A 23,343-nucleotide genomic window follows, 5' to 3' on the forward strand; every position below is an offset into this window, starting at 1 on the left:
GGGCGTAGCACCATCACGCTCCCAGTGGCTCTGCCCTGGGCTGGGGGCTGCCTTGCACACCGAAGGGCTGGAGTGACCGGGCACCTCTAGGCATGTACTTTTTATTTCAGAGTCTGGATTGGAGGGGGCTTGGAGAGCCCTTCCTAGCTGGGAGGTTGCAGATCACTTGCACCCCAACATCCTCGCAGGGTGCGATGGATGAATGCGTAGCCACACGCCAAGGCTCTGGGCAGGAAGGATTTTGGCAGCCCTCGCTGGCTTACCTCTTCCCATAGCCACACAGCTCAGGCTGTGTCCATCCTGTCAGGGCTGTTTCTTACCTGTTGCATTCCTGCTTCTCCGTGCTCCTGTGACAGAACTGGAAGCCTTGTTCCCTGCAGCGGGGAAGGAAGCCTTCCTGCTGGCAGGGCAGCAGCAGCCGTCGGCTCTGCCCCAAGGGACTGAGCCTGCTGCGGTGCTTGGCGCTTGCTTGGCAAACCAGCTCCTCTCGGGAGCACGTGCAAACGAGCATCTGCTCCTGTGGCTGCAGACCTGGCCTGCTTGAAAGCACTGCTGTGGGTCCTCCCTCTCTGGAGCACGTGTCCTAGCATGAGGAGGACGTGGGATGTTGTGCTCAGCTGTTGTCATCTCCTCGCTTCAGGTGGACTGAAGCGGAGTGGAGCTACGGGCAGGGCTGTGGTCTGGAGGCTTGCCAGAGAGGGGGAGGCTGAGGGGGCTCAGTGCAGGAGTTTATCCAGGAGGAGGGGAAGATGACTACCTGGTCATAATTGGTCTAATTGGTCTACAATTACCTGCCTCAAGAAGAGGCTAATGAGCATCCAGTGTCATTCTGGTGGGCCTGGGGCTTACTGTCAGGCCAGACAGATGAGGATTTTGTGCCTTTCACTAAGGCTCATGACTTTTACTAGGCTCATGAGTTCTAGCAGCACTTACACACAGTCATGTGGAGCATATTTGCTGCTCCTGATACTTCTGTATTGACACCTAAATCCCAGAGAGCTGCTCTGCTGCAGCAAGAGGCTAGGAGGCAGGAGGGTCTTGAGTGAGGCTCCAAAGGGGAATGAGGCTGGGTGAAGTCCTGGTCCCCTCTTGCTTTGATATTTAGGAAATGTTAAACTTCCCCATTGTTTGCTGGATAAAGGGTTGTTCCTGTGCCTGTCTAGGGGAGAGACCTGTCAGAGACTGGTACAGAGCACCTGTGAGATAAGGCAGCTTCTTTACGTTTCTTTAAATGAAGTGGTGCTTGTAGATTAAGATTTCCTCAGCGTGAATGCAGGTATGCTGCACTCTTACTTGAATGCCCACCTCCCTCTTTTGGGAGCAACCCTCTCCATCTCTCAGTGCCCTCTCCATTTGGCATGTCTTGGAGGAAAGGGTGCTGCAGAATTTACACTTCATTAGGAAGGATGGAAACCAGGTTGTTCGGCTGGTTAGACCTGGGCACAGGCTGCTGGGGCTGGGTTTGTATCTGCATGGAGAGAACGCCCATCCTGCACACCCTGCCATCGACACCTTGGGACAGCTTTGCCATCCAGTCCCCTGAGTGCTGGCTCAGTTGGCTGGGGAGCTTTGGACCTTACAGCTCCATCCCCACTGCTGTTCCCCTGGTATCCTGGCCAGGAGATGGGCCGTGGGGGGTGAGCTCCCGTTTTGCTCTGCCCCCCAGCTGTGCTGATAGGAATGTGGGGAAGGCACCTCGTCTGTAGGCATGTGCGGTGGGAAGCAGGCCCTGAGCGTAACCTGCAACAAGGTGTTGTGTGTAGTCTTCCTCTGCAAGGAGCCTGTGAGCCCAGAGAGGGTTGTTGGAGAATATCTCGGCTCTGTCTGTACGCTGTCCCTTGGGAGGATAGGGATGGTGAGCCCCATCCCAGAGGGATGCAGGAGGGAGATTCTCGGGGCGATGGGGACACCCTGTGCCAAACACCATGCTTCTTACCCTGCCTCCTGATGAACACAGCTAGTCGCCTCTCCCCTGGCTGCTTCCCTTCCCGTGGGCTCTGCCTGCCCTGTGCGCCCGTGGCACTGTGAAACCCAAGTGGCCAGAGGACGATCCCAAGCCCTGGTGGGCAGGCGTGGGGTGGCCACCCTGCTCCTTGGGCTGACAGGGGCTGCCTCGGGCTCTCGCTACAGGGATTGCGTGCATTGCCCTGACGTTTGTGGACGAGAACGGCAGCCCCACCGCGCTGCCCCACGGGGAGAGGCCCGACCCCCTGAGGATGGCTGCTTCCTCACCCGTCGCGGGCCTGCTGCAGGAAGCTGACTTCGAAAGCCTCACTGCCGTTAGCAAGCACCAGCCTGAGGCCGGCACCCTGCCTTCAGGTAGGCAGTGAAAATTACTGATTCCCTGCTGCCTCTCCATCCCCCGGGGCACCTCTGAAGGCTGGGGGTGCAGAGCCACGCAGGATTGTCTCTTCCCAGCAGAGCCCTGCGTGCTGGTGCGCCTGGACATCTGGGAGAAGGGCAACATCAGCCTGCTGCAGCTGTCGGAGAAGCTGCGCGGGGCCCTGCGCCATGCTCTCTGCGACGCCGTCATGGAGTTCCTCGTGCTGCCCGCCCCGCTCTGCCTGGAGGCCGCCTGCCCCCTGGCTGCCACCGACGTGGAGGAGCTGAGCTCTGCGGGTGAGAGTGGGAGGGGATGGGCACCCCGAGCCCCCCACCTGCCTTGTTTCTCCTCCCTGTGGGAGCTCGGCTTGTGCTGGGAGGGCACTTGGGCTGGGGAGGGAGGAAGCCACTGTCCCCTCTGCCAGCTGTGCTGTGTGATGTCCCAGGGGAGAAGCAACATAGAAAGAGGGTCGGAAGAGATCTTTAGAGGTTGATCTCTGCTCCAGAAGACTGAATGAACTTTGCCAGGTGTTGCTGAGGGCTCCCTCCCTTCTCTCCATCCAGGCTGTGGCCAGCCATGGTGGGGTACATAGGTACACACGTGAATGTCACAGTGGGGGGCTCTGAAGCATCTCATTTGCTCTGTCTCCACAGGAGGCCTAAGGAGGACCATGTCAGAGACCAAGGGCCTGGCCCTGAGTACCAGTGGGACTGGCAAGAGCTGTCCTCCGCCCTTGCAGTTCACAACTGCCCCTGCAGCCAGCCCCGGGGAGCCAGTGACACCCACAAGCAAGCTGGGACGCCGCAGCTTCTGGGATATGCTGGTAACGCTGCTGAGGGACTGGTGGGGAGCAGGGCCTGCAGCTCCTCATGGTATTTTAGGCCAGGAGGGACAGAGGAGGGATCTGGCTGGGGTAGGGAGGCCAGGCTTGGTAACCAGGGTGTTTGAGATCAGGGCAACAGCTGGGCTGCAGATATGCAGAGCCTTAACCCTGCACCGCTTCTTCCTAGAGCAAGGCAGAGTCTTCAGAGCTGGGCAGCCCCAAGACTACTGATGACATTGTGCTGGAGAGGCCAGAAGAGGCTCGCACGAGGCGGCGACACAAGACCGAGAACGTCAAGCAGCACTTGAGCCAGGATCGGGCCACAGCTGAACTGGAACAGGCACAGAGGTGAGTGTGGTCTGTGGGCCAGGCAGCTGGGGTGTCGCTGTGCAGAGCTCCCCAGCCTGACATCCCCCTGGATATTTATGCGTCTCAACCCTCTGGACCATGTCCTCGTTCCTTGCAGTGTCTCCCTTACACAGCCAGCTAGGGGAGCTGCCTGCCACACACAAAGCCTTGATCTGTGTTGGTGCTGCGAGCACAGCTGGTTCTCCCTGCCAGAGATCCCTTCCCCACACAACACCTATGGCTGTCGACCTGGGGGACAAAACTCAAGCACTATAGCAACCCGAAAAGGGGATTCCCTGGGCTCTGCTTGAGCTGGGAGGGAACCATTGCGCCTTTTTGCCTTTGTTGCTGTTGACTTTGATCTTGTATAATGATGCTGCCTTTCTCTCTTCCCAGGCGCCGAGCCTGCCAGTTGGAAGAAGGGGACGTGGGCACCATGCACCCGCTTTTCAGTCAAACCTGCCAGCAGTGGATGGCATTCATGAACCACCTGGGTGTGTATCTCAAGCCACAGCAGCTGTGGAAATGATGGAGCTCCCAGATGTAGTAGGGAGAGAGGATCTGAGCCTCTGAAACACTCTGGGACTGAGAAGCTGCATGGGAAACCCCTACCCATGCAAGGAGGGAGAGGAGGAGGCAGGCAGCAAACTGGAAGAGGGATGCCCTTCAGATGGTGGGATCTGGGTCTTTGTGGCAGCTGTGTTGCTGCTTTCTGAATACCGCCCACTCCAGCATCTGTCCTCACACCTCATGCTGGCAAGGCAGAGCTGTCCACCTTCTCTGACAAATAAGCCAGGAAACAAGGAGTGTATGGGGGAATAAAGTGCCAAGCTCAGGGCATGTGGGAATTTTGTTGCAGGCTTGACTTCAGGCCAGAACCTGAAACAGGGATTATTTCATCTTTTATCTTTTTTTGTATTCATTGTTCTACAGCTCTACCTCTGCTCCAGGCAAGGCAGGAACTTGGCCTGCCCTGGGCAGCAGTCCTGCCGCGGGCCCCCCTTGGCCTTCTGCGCTGCCAAGGACAGGGCTTGGAAGTCCTGGGTAAGTCCAATAGTGCTTCTCCCCTGCAGGGTGCCCGTCTGTGCAGCAGTGCTCAGCAGAGATTGTGTCCCGCTTCCTCCTGTCCTCCATCCTGGTGGAAGTGGTGAACCTGGTCACTGCCCTGGCAAGCGACACCACCGTCAAGGTGTTTGAACGGATCTGGTGAGTTACGTGGCTCACGGGGGCTGGCTGGCACCAGCAGAAGCCGATCAGCTGTGCCAGCCTCTCCTCCTGTGGCTCTGTTTGTCACACACCTTTGGTGCTCTTCCTTGCAGCTGCCATGGGAGCACTGCCTTCCTGCCCTATAAACCTGGCCAGAGTGCCAGTCCTCGCCCCGCAGCCGTCAGACACTTCATCCTGCTGGGGCGCAACTTCCACCAGTGGCGTTGCAGCACGGAGCAGGGTGAGCAGGGTCCGTGGGGTTGTGTGCTGGGGACTTTTGGGGTGGGAGATGCGTGGGCGGGGTGCCTCTCCTTGCTGGGACGGGCTGCCTGTGCCCAGAGGTGGGCAGTGAGGTGTCCATTGTCAGCTGCTGGGATCTTATTCTCAGATTTGCTTCGAACTGCCTATTTCAAGGGGGTATTTCAAGGGGAGGTATGCAGGGAAAAATATGAAGGATTGGGCAAATCGTATTCAGAGGAAAATCATGGGGCCTGGGAGGTCTTTGGTTGGAAATGACGAGGAAGCAGAGCCAGGGTGTGCCGGGTGATCACATGGGGTTATCACAGCAACATAGGTAATAAAGGTAAAAGTGAACAAAGGCCCCCAGAGGGGAGGCTTTGGGTTGTGATGAGGAAAATACCAATGCTGTTGCTCAGGGTCTTAGTTAGATGATGTGTGGACTGTGTTCTACTGTCCTTTGGGAGCGATGAGCTGAGCAGTAAGTACCATGGCACAACATCCTGCTGTTCTGGGATGGACTGGTACTGAGGGTAACAGCTCTGGGTACTGAGGGTAACAGCTCTGGCTTCTTCCAGCTCACAAAGGGCTCCAGCGCTTCGAGGCCATGGAATTCAGTTCAGCAGAGAGAGGCTCTGACCCAAGCCTCACTGGACGAGACCTGGCACCCCGGCAGAGGTTTCTCTTCATGGAGATTATTGACAAAAAGGTAGCAATGATGCCTGTGTGATACTGTCTCCTGAAAGCCAGCCTTTTCCCAACTGGCCCGGGGCTAGAAAGAGGACCAGTGCTGCTGTGGGCAACCAGCCTGCCCCAGGCAGGAGCCCTGTGCCACAAGCAGAGCAGCGGTTCCCTGCAGCTGTCCCTGGCTCCTGCTGTCCCACTGTGGATTGCAGTTGCCTGTTCCCTCCCCACAGCAAGGCCCACATCAGCCTGGGCACTTGTGCTGCCAGTTCAACACCCTCTGCTGTGGCTGTTAATGGGGTGGTGTAAATGGGTGGCTGTCACTATCCCTGTCCCAGCCTCGCCATCTGAAGCCACCTGGAGCTGCAGCAAGTCCCTCCCAAAGCACCTGGAGCAGCCTGTGTCACCATGCAGGACTTTACTGAGCAGATCCTTCACCCTTCACCCTTCCTCCTTCCCCTCCTCTCTCTCCAGCTGACACTTTACACCTACAACTGGTCCCCAGACCTGGGAGCCAACTTGAACTGCTCACTCATTCGCCTGCTGCAGTGGCAGAACGCCCGGTCGCACATCGTGCACTGCCTGATCAGCCAGAAGCTGGGACTCTTCCACCACCACTGCTTCATGGACACGCCGTGGCATGAAGACAGCAAGCAGGTAGGGCACCCTGCCTGGCAGGGCAGTCCTTTCCCCATCTGGAGAGGCCTCGGCAGCTCTGGGGTCTGAGGAGGGTTACAGACACTTCTGTGCTTTTGTGCACCAGTTGGAAGGCATCCCCAGGGGCTTGCGTGTCCTGCTGTTGCTGTGTCCAGCCAGGGTGCTGCTGTCTGCTCTAGCAGGCAGCCAGAGGTGGAAAGGGAAGTAGGCTCTGTAGTTGGTAGTGTTTGTGACTGGAATATTTAGGGTAGAGGAGGCTGGGGAATGGACTTCCCACTGCACGTAACGGCCATTCTGGGCCAAGGCTTCAGTCCGCTGCACTAGTGGTGGAGAAGGTCAACAGAGATGTCTGGAGATGGCAGAAACTGGGTTTACTCTGTTCTTGTGAGTCTTTGCTCCAAGGCTGGCAGTAAGGAGGCTTTCATGGCTGTGTCTCCTTGCTTAGGAGCCAAATCCTTTCCTGAACTCCACTTTGGAGGTGGATGCGCTGATCCGGAGCCCCACTCCCCCACCCAGCAAGGAACAAGGCCGGCTGAGCAGCTCCGCACGCAGCCTGCCATCTCTGCACTTCCATCCCGATGTGGTGCCCTTTGATGAAGCTCTGCGGGATGTTACCACTGTCAAACGCATACCCCATGGGCCCGAGTTGGGACCTTTCGACCCCGTGTCTCGGCATGGGGCCCAGTTCCTGGAAATCAAGAGCATGGAGAGGAAAGGTAAAGCAGGAGTTGTGCTGTCACTGGAGTCTAACTGCCCCTTCCCACCCCTGCTCCTGGAAAAGGAACTCAAAAGGAGCAAAATGGAAGTTCTGGCAGAGGAGACAGTTCTGAGCTATTCCTGCCAGGGTAATGGGACGGGATGGGTTGTGGCCTGTGTAAGCAGAGTGGGTAGGATAAGAGTGAAATGGAGTGAAAATACTTGGGGATGTGGCTTGATACATCTATGGCTGCTCTCTTTCCTCCAGAGCTGGAGAAGCAGATGAAGATTGAGAATCTCTTTGTGACCTGGCAGCAGAGATCAGCGCAGTCCAACATGCCTATCAGTGTGAGTGCAGCTCAGGCAGGCAGGCAGCAAAGCGGGCCCATGAGGGAGCAGTGGAGCTCGGAGTGGGCTGTGTGTCGGGGGTGGTGTCTGGCTGTGGAGCAGTGCTTTCTGCTTGAACTGGGTCTCCTCGGCTCTAGTGCTGGGATTTGCAAATGGGGCTTTGCTGCCCAGCACTGGAAGAGCTGTAAAGCAGGGTGGTTGCCTCGCAAGTTGAGCAGCACTTGAGCAGCACAGTAATGTTACAGACAGCTTGTTCCTGGTCTTGATGAGTTATGCATGTTTGTAACTGTGTTCCTCTTGTGCTATGCAGCTGGCAGACCTGGAGACCCTGAAGCAGTCCTCACGCCTTGTTCACTACTGTGCTACCCCTTTGCTCTTTGACCCAGCCTTCCGTCAGCAGATCCAGACTGACCAGCAGGGCAAGGTAGAGGGGAAGGTGAGTGTCTGAAAGGGACAGTGGGGTTTGGTTTTGTGCACTGGAAAAAAGAGGATGGCTTTGCAGTCTTTTTTCCAAGATAGCTTAGAGCAGAGTTGACCCCTGCATTACAGGGTGAATCTGCACCCTCAGCACGGGGCTTTCACCATGGTGAAGATGGAGACTGAGAAAATTATTGGGTCATCAAAGCCTTTTTCCTGCTGTTTCACCATCCCTAGGAAGACTTGAAATCCCTTGGCTACCCAGGGAATCCAGGGATGAGTCTAGCAAAGTCAGCTGTCTGGCTCTAACCTGTTGGGGAAACAAAACTTCCCCCTGTGCATTCAGCAGCCAGACCTGGTAGAACTTGCCTGGGCCCAGCAAATAGCTGGAACAATTGAAAGCAAGCCACCTGAATCCTGAGCAGGTTGCGACCTGACAGTGTAAGCAGTGCAGATCAATGGCTGTTCATGGTCTGTACGTGTCAGAAGGGAAGAAAAGGCTGTTGTAATTTATCTAAATGTCAAGAGGATTCTGACAGGGTCTTTAAGCAGAGGTTGCTACAGAAATTGAGCACTCAAAAGAGAAAAGAAAAGTATTACCCCAATGAAAACTTAACTTTGTGTTTGGAACAGAGCAAAGTGAAAATTGGCTATTTGATTTGAAGAGCCTGGCAGCAGGGGCTTCGAGGTTGTGTATTGGGTTCTGTATCTGCAGATAAGTTACCGCAGCACATATGAGATGCCAAGCTCTGAGACGCTGTGTAGCGCTTCAGATTGCTCAGAACAGAAGGGCTGAAAGGAACTCTCCCTAGAGCAGCCTGTGAAATGAGGGGTATTTTGGAGCTGGGACCCGATTCCCAAGAAAGCAGAGCACAATGTGGGAAGAAACTTTAATTCCTCCTGTACTGTACGCTAACTGCGGAGCCTGTATGAGCAGGGTAGACAGGCTAGTGGATTTCTGCATTTCTTGGACAGTTTCATACAAAATGCAAACCAATTAAAATACATCAGAAAGGTGTGTTAATACTATGGGTAATGTTCTAAAATACTAGTGGATGATTGTCTTCGTTTGGACAAGTGAGACACCAGGCATCTTGTGGCAAAGGCGCTGAGCTAGAGCAACTTGGAGAAGGTTAGAGAGAAGCTGGAGAGACTCTAGGTAAAGAGACCTACTTCTGGGGCAGGTGGATGAAAGGGCAGAGAGAAATATGTGAGAGCCACAGGCTCAAAGGAGGGAGATCAAGAAAAGAAACTTCAGTGTCTCACAGCACAAAGACAAGTCGTATTCAAATACATCAAAAGGGGAACTGAAAATGGTTAAAAGGAAACATTATTCATACCGTGTTACTGAACTAGTGGTAAAACCCGAGATGTCACCAGGATTCATAAAAGAATTGGACTGTTACATGGCAGCAGAAGCTGAGGCACCATGGAGCTCTGTGTGAACCGGTTGAGAGTGAAACATGACTTTGTGTAAGCCATTCTGCGAGGAGAGAGATGAATTCTTCTGCCAGTGCACCGTTTCTGGCAGTCTGTTGCAGTGCTGTTAGGTCAGTCAAGGGCTGGGTAAACCTTGGATCTTGTGTTCCAGCACGTGCGGTGTCAGCTGTTAGTGCTCTGTGGCAGCGGGGAACCTGCCCTCTGCTCAGCCAACGCAGCTGGTGGTATCCCAGCGAGTGTCCCCTCGCACAGCAGTCACAGCAGATCTCCTTAGGAAATTATTTTTCTCTTCCAGAAGCGCCACCGCTCAAATGACTCCACAGCTTCAGGGAGAGACCGCAGCCACAGCTGTGACTCAGCGGAAGGACTGCCCTGCAAGCTGAAGGAGGAGCCCTGGCTGCAAGAGATGTGCAATGCCTTTTTGCAGCAATACATCCAGTACCTGCAGAGCATGGGCTTCATCCTGGTCCAGGTGCGGCCACCGTCACCTACCACACGCAGGTCAGTGATGTTCTGGGAGAGCTGTTGGTGCAGAAGGGCTGACCCAGAGCCATGCCCTGGTTTGGCACAACAGGAGAGGTCGGTTCCCCTGCTCAGGGCTCTATCTTGTCATTTCCAGTAGCACAAGTCGGATCCGAGCTCTGGCAGCAATGGGTGTGGAGGGGAGAGGATCCTTTTCCTACACAAAGCCAAAAGCAGAGGGGAGTCCAAAGGTAAGTGCTTGTGCTGTAAGAGAAGTGGAACTGGGATGGAAGTCAGGCTGTGGCATGGGGCACTTCTGGTTGGCTTCTGAATCAGTTTCTCATGGAAGGGAGGTGTGAGCAGAGAGGGGACTGAAGCAGGAAAAGAATCCACCTAGACCAGAACCATCTTTGGGATGCTGGGCCAGGTGAGACCTCCTTCCCTTCCTGCCTGTCTTCCTGCAGCTCTCAGAAACCCTTCCTGAGACCGGATGGAACCAGGGCAAATCTCAAGAGGACAGTAACAGCTTGAAAGTGCAGCAGGATGACCTGAGGGCAGGAGATGCTGCCTTCTTGTGTGCATAGCTAGCCAGGAAAGGGACTGACTACCTGCTGTCTTTTTTCGCTATCAAATGAGAGTACTGGGGGGCTAGTCTCTAAGTGAAAGGGAGTGTTTCTTCATTTATCAGGTAGCGGTGGTCTTTGTCAAAAGGTTTTATGAACATTAAGAGCTTATATGGGTTCAAGAGAGAATAGGTAAGTAACTGGAAGAGGAATCCATCAAAATTGCTAGGTGGGCAGAATCCACCCATGGGTCGGGAAACCCAGGGAGAATGGAAGTGTAGCATTTGCCGACCCTATTGTCACCCTTTCCTGGTACCTGCTTATGGGTGAAGTTGGTACAGAACTGTGGGCAAGACAACACCTTGCAGTTAAAACAAGAAGAGAGCAATCCACTGGAACAGCTTAGTAGGAGGGCAAGTGAATTTTCTGGCGGCCAAGCTCTAAATCCCAGTTGGATGCCTCTGATAACTGCTGTGTCGGGCAGATGTGATGATCTGGTGAGTGCTCAGCAGGGAGAGGTGGGAGTGGGGCTTTGTGGGCAGCATCACCCCTCAGCTCACAGGGCCTTCAAACTGGAGACCTCCTCCCCAGTGTAGGCAGGAGGTGAAGGGAGCAGCATTTCTTGAAGGCCGCTTATTAGCTTTGTTGGAATTCTTCTCACAGTCAGCTCTGGCATGTCTGCTCGCCCACCTCCGGTGAGGTTGGTTGGCGGTTGAGGTTCCTGTTTCCATCTCTGCCACAGAACCTCATGGCAGCCTTGCACCCCGGTGTGTGGGCTGCCCTCCTGTGCCAGAGAGCCTCTCCAGCTTTGTCTTTCTGTTCCCAGAGTACAAGCCCTGCTGTTGCCACCTATCATCTGCAGAGAGCTCTTCCAGGCGGGATTGTGCTGATGGAGCTGGCCTTCCAGGTGAGAGAACAAGAAACAAAGTATGGTCTGTGGGAGTCTGGGATGGTCTTAAGAGGAGGCGATGTGTATGATGAGGAGTGCAGCAGGAACATATGATTAGTCCTTTCTTGTCTTGCATCTTCCACAGTCCTGCAGGAGTTCGGATCAGCTAGGGACAGTTCTGAAGGGATGAAAGCAGTAAGAGTTGCCTGGAGTGGAACTGACACAAGCAAGAACTTAGCACCAGGTAGCACTCTCTGCTCTCAGACACACGTTGGCTGTTCTTCCCTGAGGCCTGCTTAGTTCAGACAGGAGAGGAGATGAAACAGGGAGCAAGAGTGTCAGGGACCCAGCCCAGAGGATGAATTGACAAGTCTGGGGTGCAGACAGCCTTGTGGGAGCTGCTCTTCCTCAGAGAGGCTCAAGGCCTGTGCTGTGCTCAGTGTGTGCTCTCTCCTCCAGGGCTATTACTTCTGCGTGAAGCAGTACGCACTGGAGTGCTCGCGAATCCCCATGGGCCAGTCTGTCAACTCCCAGGTAATGGCTTTGCAAACGCTGTTGGTGCTCCTTGGGGTCAGGGGCTGCTGTGGGAGAGGCAGCAATCTGTGGGACAGAGCGGGCGTTTCAGGTGCAGCGAGTTCTGGAAAGCTCGGCTCCCTCCTGGAAGAGCAGAACCGTGCAGAGCTTTCTGCAGCCGCATGCCCTGTATAGCAGGCTGCTTGAGCAGACCTGGAGTGCAGTGCAAGGGGATGGGAGTTTTTACAAGAGGATGACTCTTGTCCTAGCTTTGGAGAGCAAGATAGAACATGCTGGGAAGGAACAGGAGCAATTTTGGCCAAAAGTGGCTGCTCCAGGGAAAGTCAGTGCATGGAAAGCCAGAAGCTTTCTGCTTCCATTGAGCAAGAGGGAAGCAGAATGGGAACAGGGATCTGTGAACATGACTGGCTGCTCTTTGCTGGAGAAGATCGCTGGTTCTTGATACCTCTGTGCATTGTTCTGCAGCATCATGTGGCTGCCTGCACCCTTCTCTTTTGGTGTTTTAGGGTGTCTCCTACCTGTCCCCAGGGCACTGGGTGGCTGCCTAGAGGCTGGCTACCCCCAGCCTGTCTGAGGCAGCAGACACCTATGACCATGCTGTCCTTTCCAGGGTGGCTCTGTAGCAAGGTTGCGTCATATATGTGTCAAGAATAGCTCTGTAAGCTTAGAGCCTACCAGGACCTTGCTCCAGTCCCTGAGAGTTGTCTGAGGCTTTCCTGGGAAGCCTGCTTGCATAGGGCAGGGTTACCAGTCTGCAGCTGGCATTGCATGGATCGTTCAGGCTCTCTGGCTCACTTGGGAAAAGGCTTTGCTGGGTTCTGCAGTGGGAGGGCACGGTGCTGGGAGCAGCGGGTGAGCGGTATGGGGCTTGCTGCAGGGGGCTGGCCAGCCTTGCCACGTGCTGGAACTAGCCCAGAGGTCCCTCAGGTGGGGCAGGGCTCCTCTGCCCCGTCTCTCCCCATGTCCCACCCTGGGCCTGTGTAGGACAGGCTGGGGCAGGAACAGGGCAGTGCCTTGTCCTTCTTCCCACTGGCTGTGCATCTCTCTCCATCAGGGCACTCTTGCAGCCAGAGCTCGCAGCAAGAGCTGCATGGGACCCAGCTCCATCTCTGAGTCTGCGGTACGTCCTCTCCTCCCGCTGCCATGCTGGGCACGGCAGGACCTGCCGAGTGCAGGGCTGAATCTCCCACGGGCTGTGCTTTCACCCTTTGTGCCCCAGCAGCCAGCCTCTCGCCTCCTGCTGCCGGAGCAGTACGTGCCACAGAGGGCAGCACAGCTTGGGAGGAGGATGGGGTGGGCCTCGGGTGCTCGCATGGGGCAGCGCCTTGTGTTTCCTGCTCCTTACCCTGCCTTTTCTGGGACAGAGCTATAGGCTCCTTGCCGGGCTGGTCCTGGCTGTGCTGGCTGCCCTCTGGCTCATGGTGCAGAGAGCAGACGTGTCTCATGCCAATGCCTCCTGCCTGCTGGTTTTCCCTGCTTGCCCCGTCCTTAAGCCAAGAGATAATGGTGTGGGTTAACTGCCCAAAGAGGGCAAAGAGCTGAAAGACATTAAAATGGCACCGTGGGCTCCTGGCGTGAGGGCAAAGCTGAGGCCTTCACCAACACCATCCCCTGCCACAGCAGCTGCAGCTGTGCTGGGGGCATGGCTGAGGGTGTGTGTGTGAAGGCAGGCGCTGCCTTGGTGAAGGACTGGCACGTTGGGCAGAGGTGACAGCCATGCTAGAGAGGCTTTCCCCCAGGCACAGCTGTGACGCACCAGCCGTGGCTGGTCTCTGTTTTTTACTGGGCATTAGCAGCTCTGATGCCCATCTCTGGGTCCAACCACTCTGCGCAGGCCCCTGTGCTGCCTCCTGCTCCCAGGGGATGTTCGGTGAGTCAGCCTTTGCCTGAGGATCCAGAACTTGCTGGGGCTCCAGCCCCAGTGCGTCCTGTACCTGCTCAGGGACGAGGCAGTGCAGAGCAGCACTTGGCTGAAGGGAGGCTCTGTCGTCCTCCACGTCCACGTGGCTTTCAGTTTAAGGGGGAAGATGTACTGGTGCCAAAAATGAGGCGGTGCTGATCAGTCCGTGCTGCTACTGGAGACCAGTGATGGGATCAGGTTTGGAAATTGCTAACAAGTTGGATCACTTCGTCCGAGGGGCCAGGTCTGCACGTCTGCTATTTGCACTGTGCACACAGCTTCTGGGCTGCATCCTGCTGTGGTGTCAGGGCAGGGGTGACTGCGCTGGTGCTGCCATGCACAAGGGTGTGAGGTGCCTGGTAACATGCCTGCCTTGATTCCCTGTCCCTCCACAGCTCTCCATGCTCTTCACGGAGGAGTGTGACAAGGTGCGGGACCTCATGCATGTGCACTCATTCAGCTACGACTTCCACTTGCGTATAGTCCACCAGTACCTGCTGGGCTCCCACATGACTCTCCGCCAGGGCTACCATCTCACCAGCTTCCTGGAGGATTTCATCGCCCATCACCCTGACATCCCCAAATTTGGCCGCAACCACGTTTTCCAAGGTAACTCAGCATGTAATCAGCTGGGGGTTGATCACCAGCCCATGACTTGGCGAAAGGTTCCCAAGCGTTTTACAAATACACCTGACCCCGCGAGCATCTGGGAAGAGGGTGACATGAGGTGCCACTCCAGGGGATAGTCCTCCCTGCCCCGTTGTGGAAGGGAGGCTGGTTGCTCTACAGCTGTGTCCCCCAGAGCAGTTTGTAGGACACTGCCCTGCCCAGGTAACAGGCACCGAGCGACTCCCATGGCAGTAGTAATGTGTCCTCCTCCACTAGGCATGCTGGCCCTGCCCACCAACATGATCACTGCCCACCAGCTGTACAACTACATTGCTGACCACGCCAACACCTACCACATGAAACCCCTGCGCATGGCCCGGCCAGCTACGGGCAGTGACAGCAAGAAGGGGACGCCAGGCACAGAGCAGAACGAGTACGCACTGGTCTCTATCTGGAACAGGTGAGTGCATCTGCTGCAAGCTCCTGGAGCTGCCTCAAGTTGCCTGGCACCACCCCAATCGTGAGGAGTTTGCCCTCAAAGGTGCCAGCAAAGCTGACTCTGTCCTACATAGCACCAGGCAGTGGGTTCTACCCAGCTTTTTTGAGCTGATGTCCAGCAGAAGTGGTGGGCATGTGTTTGTGTATGCACATGCGATTGACCTGCTTCCTGTAGTGCTTTTTGAGGGGTCCTGCTGTGTCAGATCTCACATGCCCAGCAACTCCGTGGTGACCAGGAGCTCTGTGGGAACCAGGTGAGATCCCCTTCACACTGATGTGCTTTTGCTCCCAGCTCGGGCTCCTACAAGGACTCTGAAGGTCTGCGTCATCACGATGACTTTGACGTGTCCCTGCTGGTGTGTCACAGTGCAGCACCGTTTGAGGAGCAGAGTGAGGCAGAGAGGCGCATGCTCCGGTGAGAATCGAGGGCCCAGCAGCATGTCCCTGAAGCTTCCTGGCTAGGGAAGAGGGCTCTGGGAGGGACTGGCTCTGTCTGGGACATCACAAGCAGGTGTGGTGCTACCTTGGGAGATTCCTCACAGGGCAGTGCAGTATCAGTCCTGCTGTGGGCAGAGGAACACCCGTACTGGTGGGGACAGAGGTGCCCATGGCTCCTTTGCAGTCTAGCTGAGAAGGGAGCAGCCCTTCCCCAGGTCACAATGTCTCCTTTCTCTCAGCTTGCGGTTCTATGTCATCATGACCAGCCAGCGGGAGCTCTTCCCCCGGCTCACGGCCGATATGCGGCGCTTCAAGAAGCTGCCCCGCTTGCAGCGAGAGGTGCTGGAGCCGGTGGTGGGCCGGGCGGCGTGGGAGGCCGCAGAGCCGGAGCCAAGCCTGGCGCGGCAGCAGCCGGTCGAGCAGGAGCTGTGGCAGGACGTGGAGGACAGCAGCGAGTTCTACGCAGGGGGCAAGCAAGTGAAACTGGGACCCGGGCTCTTCTACACCTCGCCGCTCTTCCCCTTGCTGGCCTCTGAGGTGGCCTCGGCCCAGAAGCAGCTCAGCAGCATGGTGCAGCTGGCCAAGTGCCACTGCCGCAGGGACAACCTCTGGAAGCGCCTCTTCCTCCTGGAGCCGCTGGCTTCCGACAAGCTGAAGCTGGGCAAGCTGTCCCTGGTGGAGCTGGAGGAGCTGCTCGACGCCGTGCACGGGAAATCCATTGCTGATGTGGACCCCCAGCTGGTGAGCAGCAGGGCTGTAATCCTGGTGCCCAGCACTGGCTGTCCTGCGCTGGGGGAGGGAGTGGGGCTGCAGGTGAAGGGCCTGCAGGGCACAGCTCTTCCTGCCTGATTGGGGGGCAGAGGCAGGAACATGGCTTCTAGCAGGAAGGAGGAGGCCGCACAGATCTGTCTGTGGAGAATTACTGGCCCTGGGTCAGCACGCCTCAGTGGGCTCTGGGAGATGCATCTGGTCTTGAGGGCTGCTGTAGCATTATGGCTGCTGGCGCAGCTGAGATCAGCCCCTTTCCACCCACAGGGCTGCTTCCTCACCATGACGGTCTCGTGGTACCAGAGCCTCATCAAAGTGCTGTTGAGCCGCTTTCCCCAGAGCTGCCGGCACTTCCACAACGCTGAAACCGGCACCCAGTACCTGGTAAGACCCAGCCCGTGGCCCACCTGTGGCCTGTCTCCCCTTTCTAGGGCCTTCTCCTGCCGTGGCTTCCCACAGCGAGGGCATGGCGGGTGCTGTCAGGACAGCTGGGGTGCTCCTGGTGCAGTGTGAGGTGTGTGCTCCTGTGGTACCGCAGCGCCTGCTCGCCTGCCCCCAGGCCTGTCGGTCACTTCTCTCCCCACAGAGCACGATACCAGGTATATCCCCAGGGGCTGGCAGTGTTACCCACCAGCCAGGCAGATTTGCACCTTCACTTTATCAGGCCACTCATCCTGCACATCAGCACGTCCCTGGGTGGGTGTAGTCCATAGCCCTGTCCTGGGGTTTGTGCTTTCTCCTTTCCAATGTGTGCTGTGGCTTTCTTGACAGGTTGTGCTCAATCAGAAGTTCACAGATTGCTTCGTTCTTGTGTTCCTCGATTCTCATTCAGGAAAGACGGTAAGAACTTACGAACACAAGGGCAGTTTTATTGGCTCAGGCCAGGAGTCTGTCTGGATTCATCCAGCAGTGGCTGAGAGCAAGTGCCCATGGGAAGAATAAGAGCAAGTCAAGAAGCTTTTGACAAGCCTTTCCCAAATAACTGTCCCAACATCTGACCATCTGGCACAGGGCTGTCCTGAGCTAGAGGCCTTTGTATTTAATAGCCCTCAGTGGTTTTATTTCTTCTGGTTAATTTCTAATACCCGTGATTTCCTCTGACTTGCAGCTCCACGATGCAGTTACAGCCTGGGTAAAGAGCTTCCCTGGCTTGTTTTTTGGACATACTTAGGCTTTTTTTATTTGATGCCCCTTTGTTCTTATATTCGAAAACACTGAACAGTCGATCCCATCTTCTTTGACAGGGTTGCTTTTAGATCCCTCAAGTTGTTTCTGTCCAGGCTGAGTCCTTTCCATTCAGTCCAAAGCTAGAGCACACTTAACTGCAGTGTTGCAGGCTGCTCCTACCTGAGTGAAAAGGAAGGGGACCTGAACTCTGAGCGAGGGTCACAGCAAAGCTGCATGGGCCTTGGCCTTCATTGGACTTGAGAGCAAAAAATAATCTGTTATCAACTGTGCTGCAGGCAGGGGATTGGGTGGGTCGCAGGGAATGCAGCTCTGTGTGAGAGCAGGGGATCTACAAGATGCTTCAGTCCAGTGAGGCTTTTGCAGGGACTGCAGCATATCTGATCCCTCTGGAAACGAATTGCACACCATCTTACGTGGCTAGGGGAGACAGAAGAGGTGGTACCTGCTGGAAGGCTTCTCAGTGCTTCTCGCCACCTGATGATGAAGAGTCCTTCCCATTTTGAGCTGGAGCTTTTGTTGTAGCCACTTTCATCTGTCACTTCTCAAGCCAGTGGTAGCTCGGAGCTGAAACAACTCTTTACACATACCTGCTGCTTCCGAGCCCTACATTCACTTCCACGTTTGAAGGTGGAGTTTTCTGCTAGCCCTGTGTTGCACAAGCTTCAGGCCTCCCTTCCCCGACGGCTTCATTGTCTTTCACAGCCTGAAAGGCTCGGGTCTGCCTTTGTAAGTACAGGTGTTTGGGACTGCAGCCAGTGTTCCTGAGAAGTCTCAGCAGAGCCTTTTGCAGTCGCAAGACAGGCTTTGCTGTCCCTGCTGGCTGCTTGTGGTACAACCTAGGGTGGTTTTGCCTTTTCGTGGTTGTCGCACTGCTCATAGTGCCACCTCGTGGTCACTGACAAACCAGGCCCTCTAGCACCTCCAGCACCTCTTCCAGTGAGCTCCGTCCTAAGAACATGAAGGATTTCTGTTATGACCGTGTATTTTCCACTAAACATTCATCCTTTTTCCTGTGGCCTCTCAAAAAATCCCTAGGCCTTTTTTTTTGGTATTTTCCCAATCCACTTTTGTATTAGTGCCTCAAATTTTATCAACCTGCTCCTCATCTTTGTGCCAGGCTCATTAAAGTACTGGGCGACGTGAGTCCCTAAACCCGTCCTGGAGGAACTGCATTTGTAACCCGTCTCCAGCCAACCACTTCCCCTTTCAGCACTACCCTTTTCACCTTAAATTTTTTTGCATTAATTCCTATGTTCAGCTTACCTAAATTTCCCATGTGGCCCTACATCAAATCCTTCCCAAAGCTCAGATAAGATACACCATGATTCCTTTGTCTAGAAATATTACCTTATCAAAGAAAACTCTGGTGTTAGCGCATCGCTTTGGTAAAACAGAGCTGCCTTTACCTTGTTCTTTCCAAGCCTGCTTTAAAGCCTTGCACACTCCTGGAGTTAGGCTCACAAATCACTTTCTCTTCCCTCCTAAGTGGCAGCAGTGCATTTGCTGTTTTGCAGTTACGTAGCTGTTCTCAGGGCTTCACAAGTTCGTTAGGAGGCCCTGGCTGCTAGGTGTGCTCTATTTCAGCTCTGGAGAACATCCAGTCCCCGTGTCTTGCCTCCACGATGCTCTGAGTGCACTGAGTCACTCACATGTTTCTTCAGCTTCGGTTCCTGCAACCTTCTCTTCTGCACCCTGTTCTCTGCCCCCCTCTGCCCTTGCCCCACCTTGTCAGTACAGTTATTAATGAGAACGGAGCGGCTAGCATTTATTTTTAGGATTGCAGTTATTACACCTAATCTCCTCCCCTTCCCCATTCGTTCCACTCCTACTCTTTGCCTTTGTAGAAGAAATTTCCCTCTAATTTCCCTGGAACCCCGTATTACTGTGGAGGCAGTAGGACACCCTCCTCTCCCGAGGCAGCTGCTGCTGGGGTTTGTGTAACTGCAGATGCACGGGGGCTGGGACGGGGGGGGGGGGGGCATGCCCTTGCACCTAATTTCCCCTGTGAAAATTGGGAGGAGGCTCAAACATGCTGTCACAGGAGGAGGCACAGCTTAGTGCCGCTGGCATTTTGGGACTTCTCCAACTCTCTGCCTGACTCTGCCAAAGAAGTGCCCACGCACCTGCGCTAGGGGCTACGCGGTGCTCCTCCTAATCCTATCCCCTGACCTGCTCCTTCCTCTCGGCAGAGCCTCACCGTGGTTTTCCGGGAGCCATTCCCAGTGCAGCCCCAGAACAGCGAGAGCCCTCTGCCCCAGCTTGTGTCCACATACCACCACCTGGAGTCGGTCATCAACACCGCCTGCTTCAACCTCTGGACAGGCCTGCTCTAGCGCTGGCACCCGCGTCCTGGAGGGACACGCGTACCGGATCTCTGCACGCCTGTGCCGTGGGTGACAAGAGGGAAGGACAGGCCGCTGGGCGGGACCTGTTCTCAGCGCTGCTGGCAGCACGCATGGGTACCAAACAGGAGCTTGCGGATGGGTGCGGGCAGCCTGGCTGCTCCTCGTGGGCTCCAGCCCCAGCTGCACCTTGGTCTCTGGCTGCCTGCTGGGGCCCTGGGTGCAGTTTTCGGTGGGTTTGAGTGACCTTGAACCAAAGCGCAAGGACAGGAGCTTGGCTGCTGCAGCCTGGCTGAAGCAGAGCAGCTCTCAGGGATGTGCCTTTGGCACCTGCAGTGAGTTCTGCCTGCCAGGAAGGGCTGGAGGTGCACAGTGGGCAGCACTGCACAGCACTCTGCTTGCACGTGGAAAGACTGCACCGCTGGGCAGGGAGGCTGCCCGCTCCAGGCCCTTTGCTTTCATCAAGAGAGCATCGAATGGGACAGGAAGGGTGAACTGGACCAGGGGAAGGTTTTATGGAGGTGTACATTAAAGCCATGGACGTATCTGTGAAGTAAACTCAATCAGATCCCTACTTGTGTGCTGTAGGCTAGGATGTGACAAGCCTCCCAGGGGCTGCAGAGGCAACCCTAGTCCCTCAGGCTGCCTCCCCCTGGAGCAGGGGAGGCTGGGTTTGCACTCTAGTCTCCTGTTTGAGCAGGAGCAGCTAGCTGGAGCTGGAATGGGAGAACACTCATTTCCCAAGGAGTGAATGCTCCCTTGGCACAGGGGCCTGGAAACTTCTGCCTAGACTCCCCCCTGCAGACTTGGAAGTGAAGGTGCTGAGTATGGCCTGGGAAAGGGGAATAGGACATGGATGCTCCTAACTTCATGCTAGGTATCAGCACCTTCCCTCCCTTCCTCCCTCCTCCTTCCCACGAAAAAACAGACAGGTTCCGGGGTTAGGCCATTGGTTTGACTTTTTATTCCAGTGATTTCCTTGCTTTAGTCTGTTGCCTTTCTGGTCCCACCAGGCTGCAAACCGCGGCTCTCCCAGTACGAGCGCAGCCAGCCCAGACCTTCCACCGTGTCTCCTGCAGTGACAGACACAGCGTCCTGCTGGCAGCCCAAAGCACGCTGGAACAGCTTCTGCTCTGTTGTCCCCAGGTAGGGACTGCGCTGTCCCCCATTGCTGGTCCATGCTAGGATCTGCCAGGGGGGCTCAGGCCCCACGCTGCCCCCAGGCCCACTCACCTTTTGGAGCATACTCACACCCCACGTAGCCGGTGTAGCCGAGGGACTCCAGGAGCTCAAAGATGTAGGGGAAATTCAGCTCCCCAGGGCTGTCGGGCTCATGCCGCCCTGGCACCTGTGCAATCTGGATATGACCTACGGAAGAAATTGGAAGGTGTGCCCAAGGCAGCCCTGCCTGCAGCCTTCTGGCAGCACAGGACAAGGTAAGCTGAGAGAAGCCCTTCATCCCCAGCTGGCGTGAGGAAGGAGGGTCCCCTCCCAGTCCCTCCTGCCCCGTGGTCGCAGAGGAGCCAGTTGAGGAGCAGGGCTCTACCAATGAGCGGGAAGTACGTCTCCAGGTTGCGGGACAAGTTCCCATCCATGATCTGGCAGTGAAAGATGTCCTGTGTAGGGAAGAGGAAAGATGGTGCAGCTGTTTGGGAGCCAGTGTTCGGGGATGGCTGTGTCATGGTCCCTGACCCTCCCCATGTCCCCAGGAGCTGATAACGTGCCTTCAGCCATTGGGACTTCCCTGAGCTCCCAGGCACCGTGCTCCTGTGTGCTATGTTCTGGGGCTGCAGGAGCAGGGCTGCCCAGCCCTGAAGCGTAACCCTTGCCTGCAGCCCTCACCCTGCTGTGAGGTGTCTCCTGCCTCCTGTTCTCAGCTATGCCCAAGTGCTGAGGTTCTGCGTGAGGGAAGCGAGGTGGCCCCTGGAGAGGTCAGTGCTGACTCACCAGCTGCAGCTTCAGGTTGGGCCGTCCCACCTTCTCCAGGATGGCAGCAGCTACGGGTGCAAGAAGTGAGAGCCTGTCACTGCCAGGCTCGAAGCTTCAGCCTTCTCTTCAGTACAAACCTCCTGCCTTTGTGCTCAGGTAACAGTGAGGGGCCTGCCTTCCTTCAGGCAGCGTGTGGCTCCCCCTCCTGCCTTGAAGGAGACATGAGGGAGAGATGTCCGCCTTACCTTGCTGCGGGGTGTTCAGGAAGTAGCGAGGGTCAGTGATGCGGCTGTTAATAGGCTCCACCAGTCCGATCATGTCCTCCTGTAACAGCAACAGCGCCCTATGGTTCAGCCCCTCACCTCTGCAGCGGGGAGCGCTCCTTCCCCATGCCAGGGTGGTGGGGATTTTCTGTCCTCGGTATCCTAACAGCTGTCCCTAGGGAGGGCTCCTTCCCTTATTACCTGGGCCAGGATGTCAGCGGCGTATCTGAGGTTCTCAATGAAGGTGGCCTCCATCTCATCTGCCACTGCTGCACGGTCGGCACCCTGAGGAACCCGCCCGGCCATCAGGTGGATCCTGCAGACACAGATCCAGTCCCCAGGCAGCTGCTGGCTCTAAAACGACTTCCCCTGTGTGCAGGGTCTGACTGCTAGGGCTGTGATGGGAGCGGGTGCTTCATCTCACTGCTTGCTAGGGCTGGCTCCTCAGAGCGGGGAGGGGACGGGGGCCAGCTGCTGGGCCACAACAGGCTCCATGCAGAGAGCAACCATGGGGTGACAGCAAGGTGCTTACACCGTTTGGGGATGGGGTACTGTGACCACAGAAGGGTTTTCAATCTCCCCAGTAAGGGAGAGCACAAACTGCTCAGGGCAGCCGCAGGGCTGTCTGACCGTGCACAGGGCTTTGGGTGCATTTCTAGGGAAAGGACGATGCAAAGTAGGTGAGATAAGAGGGCCGTGCTGGTTTTCTGAAGCGGATGGTGTCAGGCTCATTGCATCTCCTACGAGGCATCTGCTGGGCTTTGGTCTTCGATAAAGCAACCGTGGTGGTGTCGGAGGGGTAATTACTGCTGTAACTGGAGGCTGGGGGGGAAAAGAGGATTGTGAAGGGGACTGCTGGGTGGAGGTGAGGACAAGGGCCCCGGGGGGCATCACCGGGCTGGAGGAGAGTACCGGGCACCTTGTGCGGGGGTGGATTTGGTCGTGCTCCTGGGGGGCTGTGCACAGGGAGCTGCCTCCTGCTGCGGGCGCAGCCGGGCCGGGAGACTTCGGACTTTGCCCAGGACGGCCTTCACCCCGGCCGGACCTCACCCGGGGCTGGCTTCTCCCGGGGCACGGAGCCCCCACTGCCGGGGCAGAGCCCCGTGGGCACCTACCTGGGGCAGCCCACCTCCCTGGCGTACTGCACGGCGGCGGCCAGGCCCTGTCGGAAGGCGTCCTGCCGGCCGGGCACGGCGCCCAGCCCCATCTCGCCCCGCTCCCGGTCCCCTAGGAGAGAGCCGGGGGGGAGGGGGGGGGGGCGGTCACCGACACCCGCCCCGCCGCCAGCCCCCGGTGCCCCCCGTCCCCGTCTCCGCGGCGGTACCGGGCGGGGCGTTGAGCAGCACGATCCGCAGCCCCGCCCGCTCGGCGGCGGCGCGCAGGGCGGGGGCCGGGCAGCCCTCGGGCCAGGCCGCCTCCGCCGCCGCGAAGCCGGAGCGGGCCGCGGCCTCCAGGCGGGCCGGGAGCGCCGGGAGCTCGGCGAACAGCCACGAGACGTTGGCCGCGAAGCGCAGCGCCATGGCGGCGGGCCGGGGCCGCGGGGCGGGGCTACGCAAAGCAGGGGGGCAGAGCCGCCGCCATCTCGCGGCCCCGCCGCAAGCCCGTGGTCGTGGTGCTGCGTGGGCCCAGGGCCGGGGCTCGTGGGGGCGGCTGCTGCGGGCTGTCCCCGTCCCCGTCCTTGTCCTTGTCTTAGTCCTCGTCCCCATCCCCAGTCACTAGCCCAGCACCCATGGGTGGTGTGGTGCTGCTCCGAGCCCCATCACAGCAGCGCAGGGACGTGG

The 23,343-nt window shown here is 56.8% G+C and overlaps 2 protein-coding genes across 11 annotated transcripts in view; one reads left to right on the forward strand and one right to left on the reverse strand.

The window, feature by feature from the left end:
• Positions 1–19,944, forward strand: part of SZT2 (SZT2 subunit of KICSTOR complex) — a 56,732-nt gene extending 36,788 nt beyond the window's left edge. For 3 of the 10 annotated variants that reach the window (XM_040564922.1, XM_040564926.1, XM_040564925.1), the window contains exons 50-73: positions 2,131–2,319; positions 2,419–2,619; positions 2,977–3,146; positions 3,334–3,494; positions 3,891–3,988; positions 4,568–4,700; positions 4,814–4,941; positions 5,516–5,646; positions 6,096–6,278; positions 6,724–6,994; positions 7,243–7,322; positions 7,633–7,758; positions 9,475–9,680; positions 9,799–9,892; positions 11,031–11,111; positions 11,553–11,627; positions 12,682–12,747; positions 13,923–14,136; positions 14,413–14,596; positions 14,927–15,049; positions 15,312–15,813; positions 16,108–16,224; positions 16,612–16,680; positions 19,218–19,944. In XM_040564922.1, coding sequence (XP_040420856.1) covers positions 2,131–2,319; positions 2,419–2,619; positions 2,977–3,146; positions 3,334–3,494; positions 3,891–3,988; positions 4,568–4,700; positions 4,814–4,941; positions 5,516–5,646; positions 6,096–6,278; positions 6,724–6,994; positions 7,243–7,322; positions 7,633–7,758; positions 9,475–9,680; positions 9,799–9,892; positions 11,031–11,111; positions 11,553–11,627; positions 12,682–12,747; positions 13,923–14,136; positions 14,413–14,596; positions 14,927–15,049; positions 15,312–15,813; positions 16,108–16,224; positions 16,612–16,680; positions 19,218–19,361 — 3,746 coding nt within the window. In that variant the 3' untranslated portion in view covers positions 19,362–19,944. The remainder of the gene's footprint in view (positions 1–2,130; positions 2,320–2,418; positions 2,620–2,976; positions 3,147–3,333; positions 3,495–3,890; positions 3,989–4,567; positions 4,701–4,813; positions 4,942–5,515; positions 5,647–6,095; positions 6,279–6,723; positions 6,995–7,242; positions 7,323–7,632; positions 7,759–9,474; positions 9,681–9,798; positions 9,893–11,030; positions 11,112–11,552; positions 11,628–12,681; positions 12,748–13,922; positions 14,137–14,412; positions 14,597–14,926; positions 15,050–15,311; positions 15,814–16,107; positions 16,225–16,611; positions 16,681–19,217) is intronic. The other 7 variants (XM_040564924.1, XM_040564928.1, XM_040564927.1 and 4 more) reach the window with 6 other exon arrangements.
• Positions 19,945–20,311: 367 nt separating this feature from the next.
• On the reverse strand, positions 20,312–23,104 carry HYI (hydroxypyruvate isomerase (putative)). The gene is made up of 8 exons (XM_040564933.1): positions 22,887–23,104; positions 22,678–22,789; positions 21,764–21,878; positions 21,545–21,623; positions 21,318–21,367; positions 20,917–20,986; positions 20,604–20,738; positions 20,312–20,443 (listed from the first exon to the last, which is right to left on the reverse strand). Exons 1-8 carry the CDS (start codon positions 23,080–23,082, stop codon positions 20,355–20,357), a joined length of 846 nt encoding a protein of 281 aa, XP_040420867.1. The 5' UTR covers positions 23,083–23,104; the 3' UTR covers positions 20,312–20,354.
• Positions 23,105–23,343: the final 239 nt, after the last annotated feature.

Source organism: Cygnus olor, chromosome 8 (genome assembly GCF_009769625.2).
Source record: "Cygnus olor isolate bCygOlo1 chromosome 8, bCygOlo1.pri.v2, whole genome shotgun sequence".
In the NCBI taxonomy this organism is placed as follows: domain Eukaryota; kingdom Metazoa; phylum Chordata; class Aves; order Anseriformes; family Anatidae; genus Cygnus; species Cygnus olor.

Bases quoted from the DNA above. Each gene is read 5' to 3' on its own strand.
- HYI (XM_040564933.1), bottom strand. From the start codon at position 23,082: ATGGCGCTGCGCTTCGCGGCCAACGTCTCGTGGCTGTTCGCCGAGCTC. The intron at 20,739-20,916 runs GTAGAGCCCTGC...TTTCTTCCGTAG, and splicing joins GACGTACTTCCCGCTCATTG to GTCATATCCAGATTGCACAG. The intron at 20,444-20,603 runs GTGAGTGGGCCT...CTGTCACTGCAG, and splicing joins GTGTGAGTATGCTCCAAAAG to GAGACACGGTGGAAGGTCTG.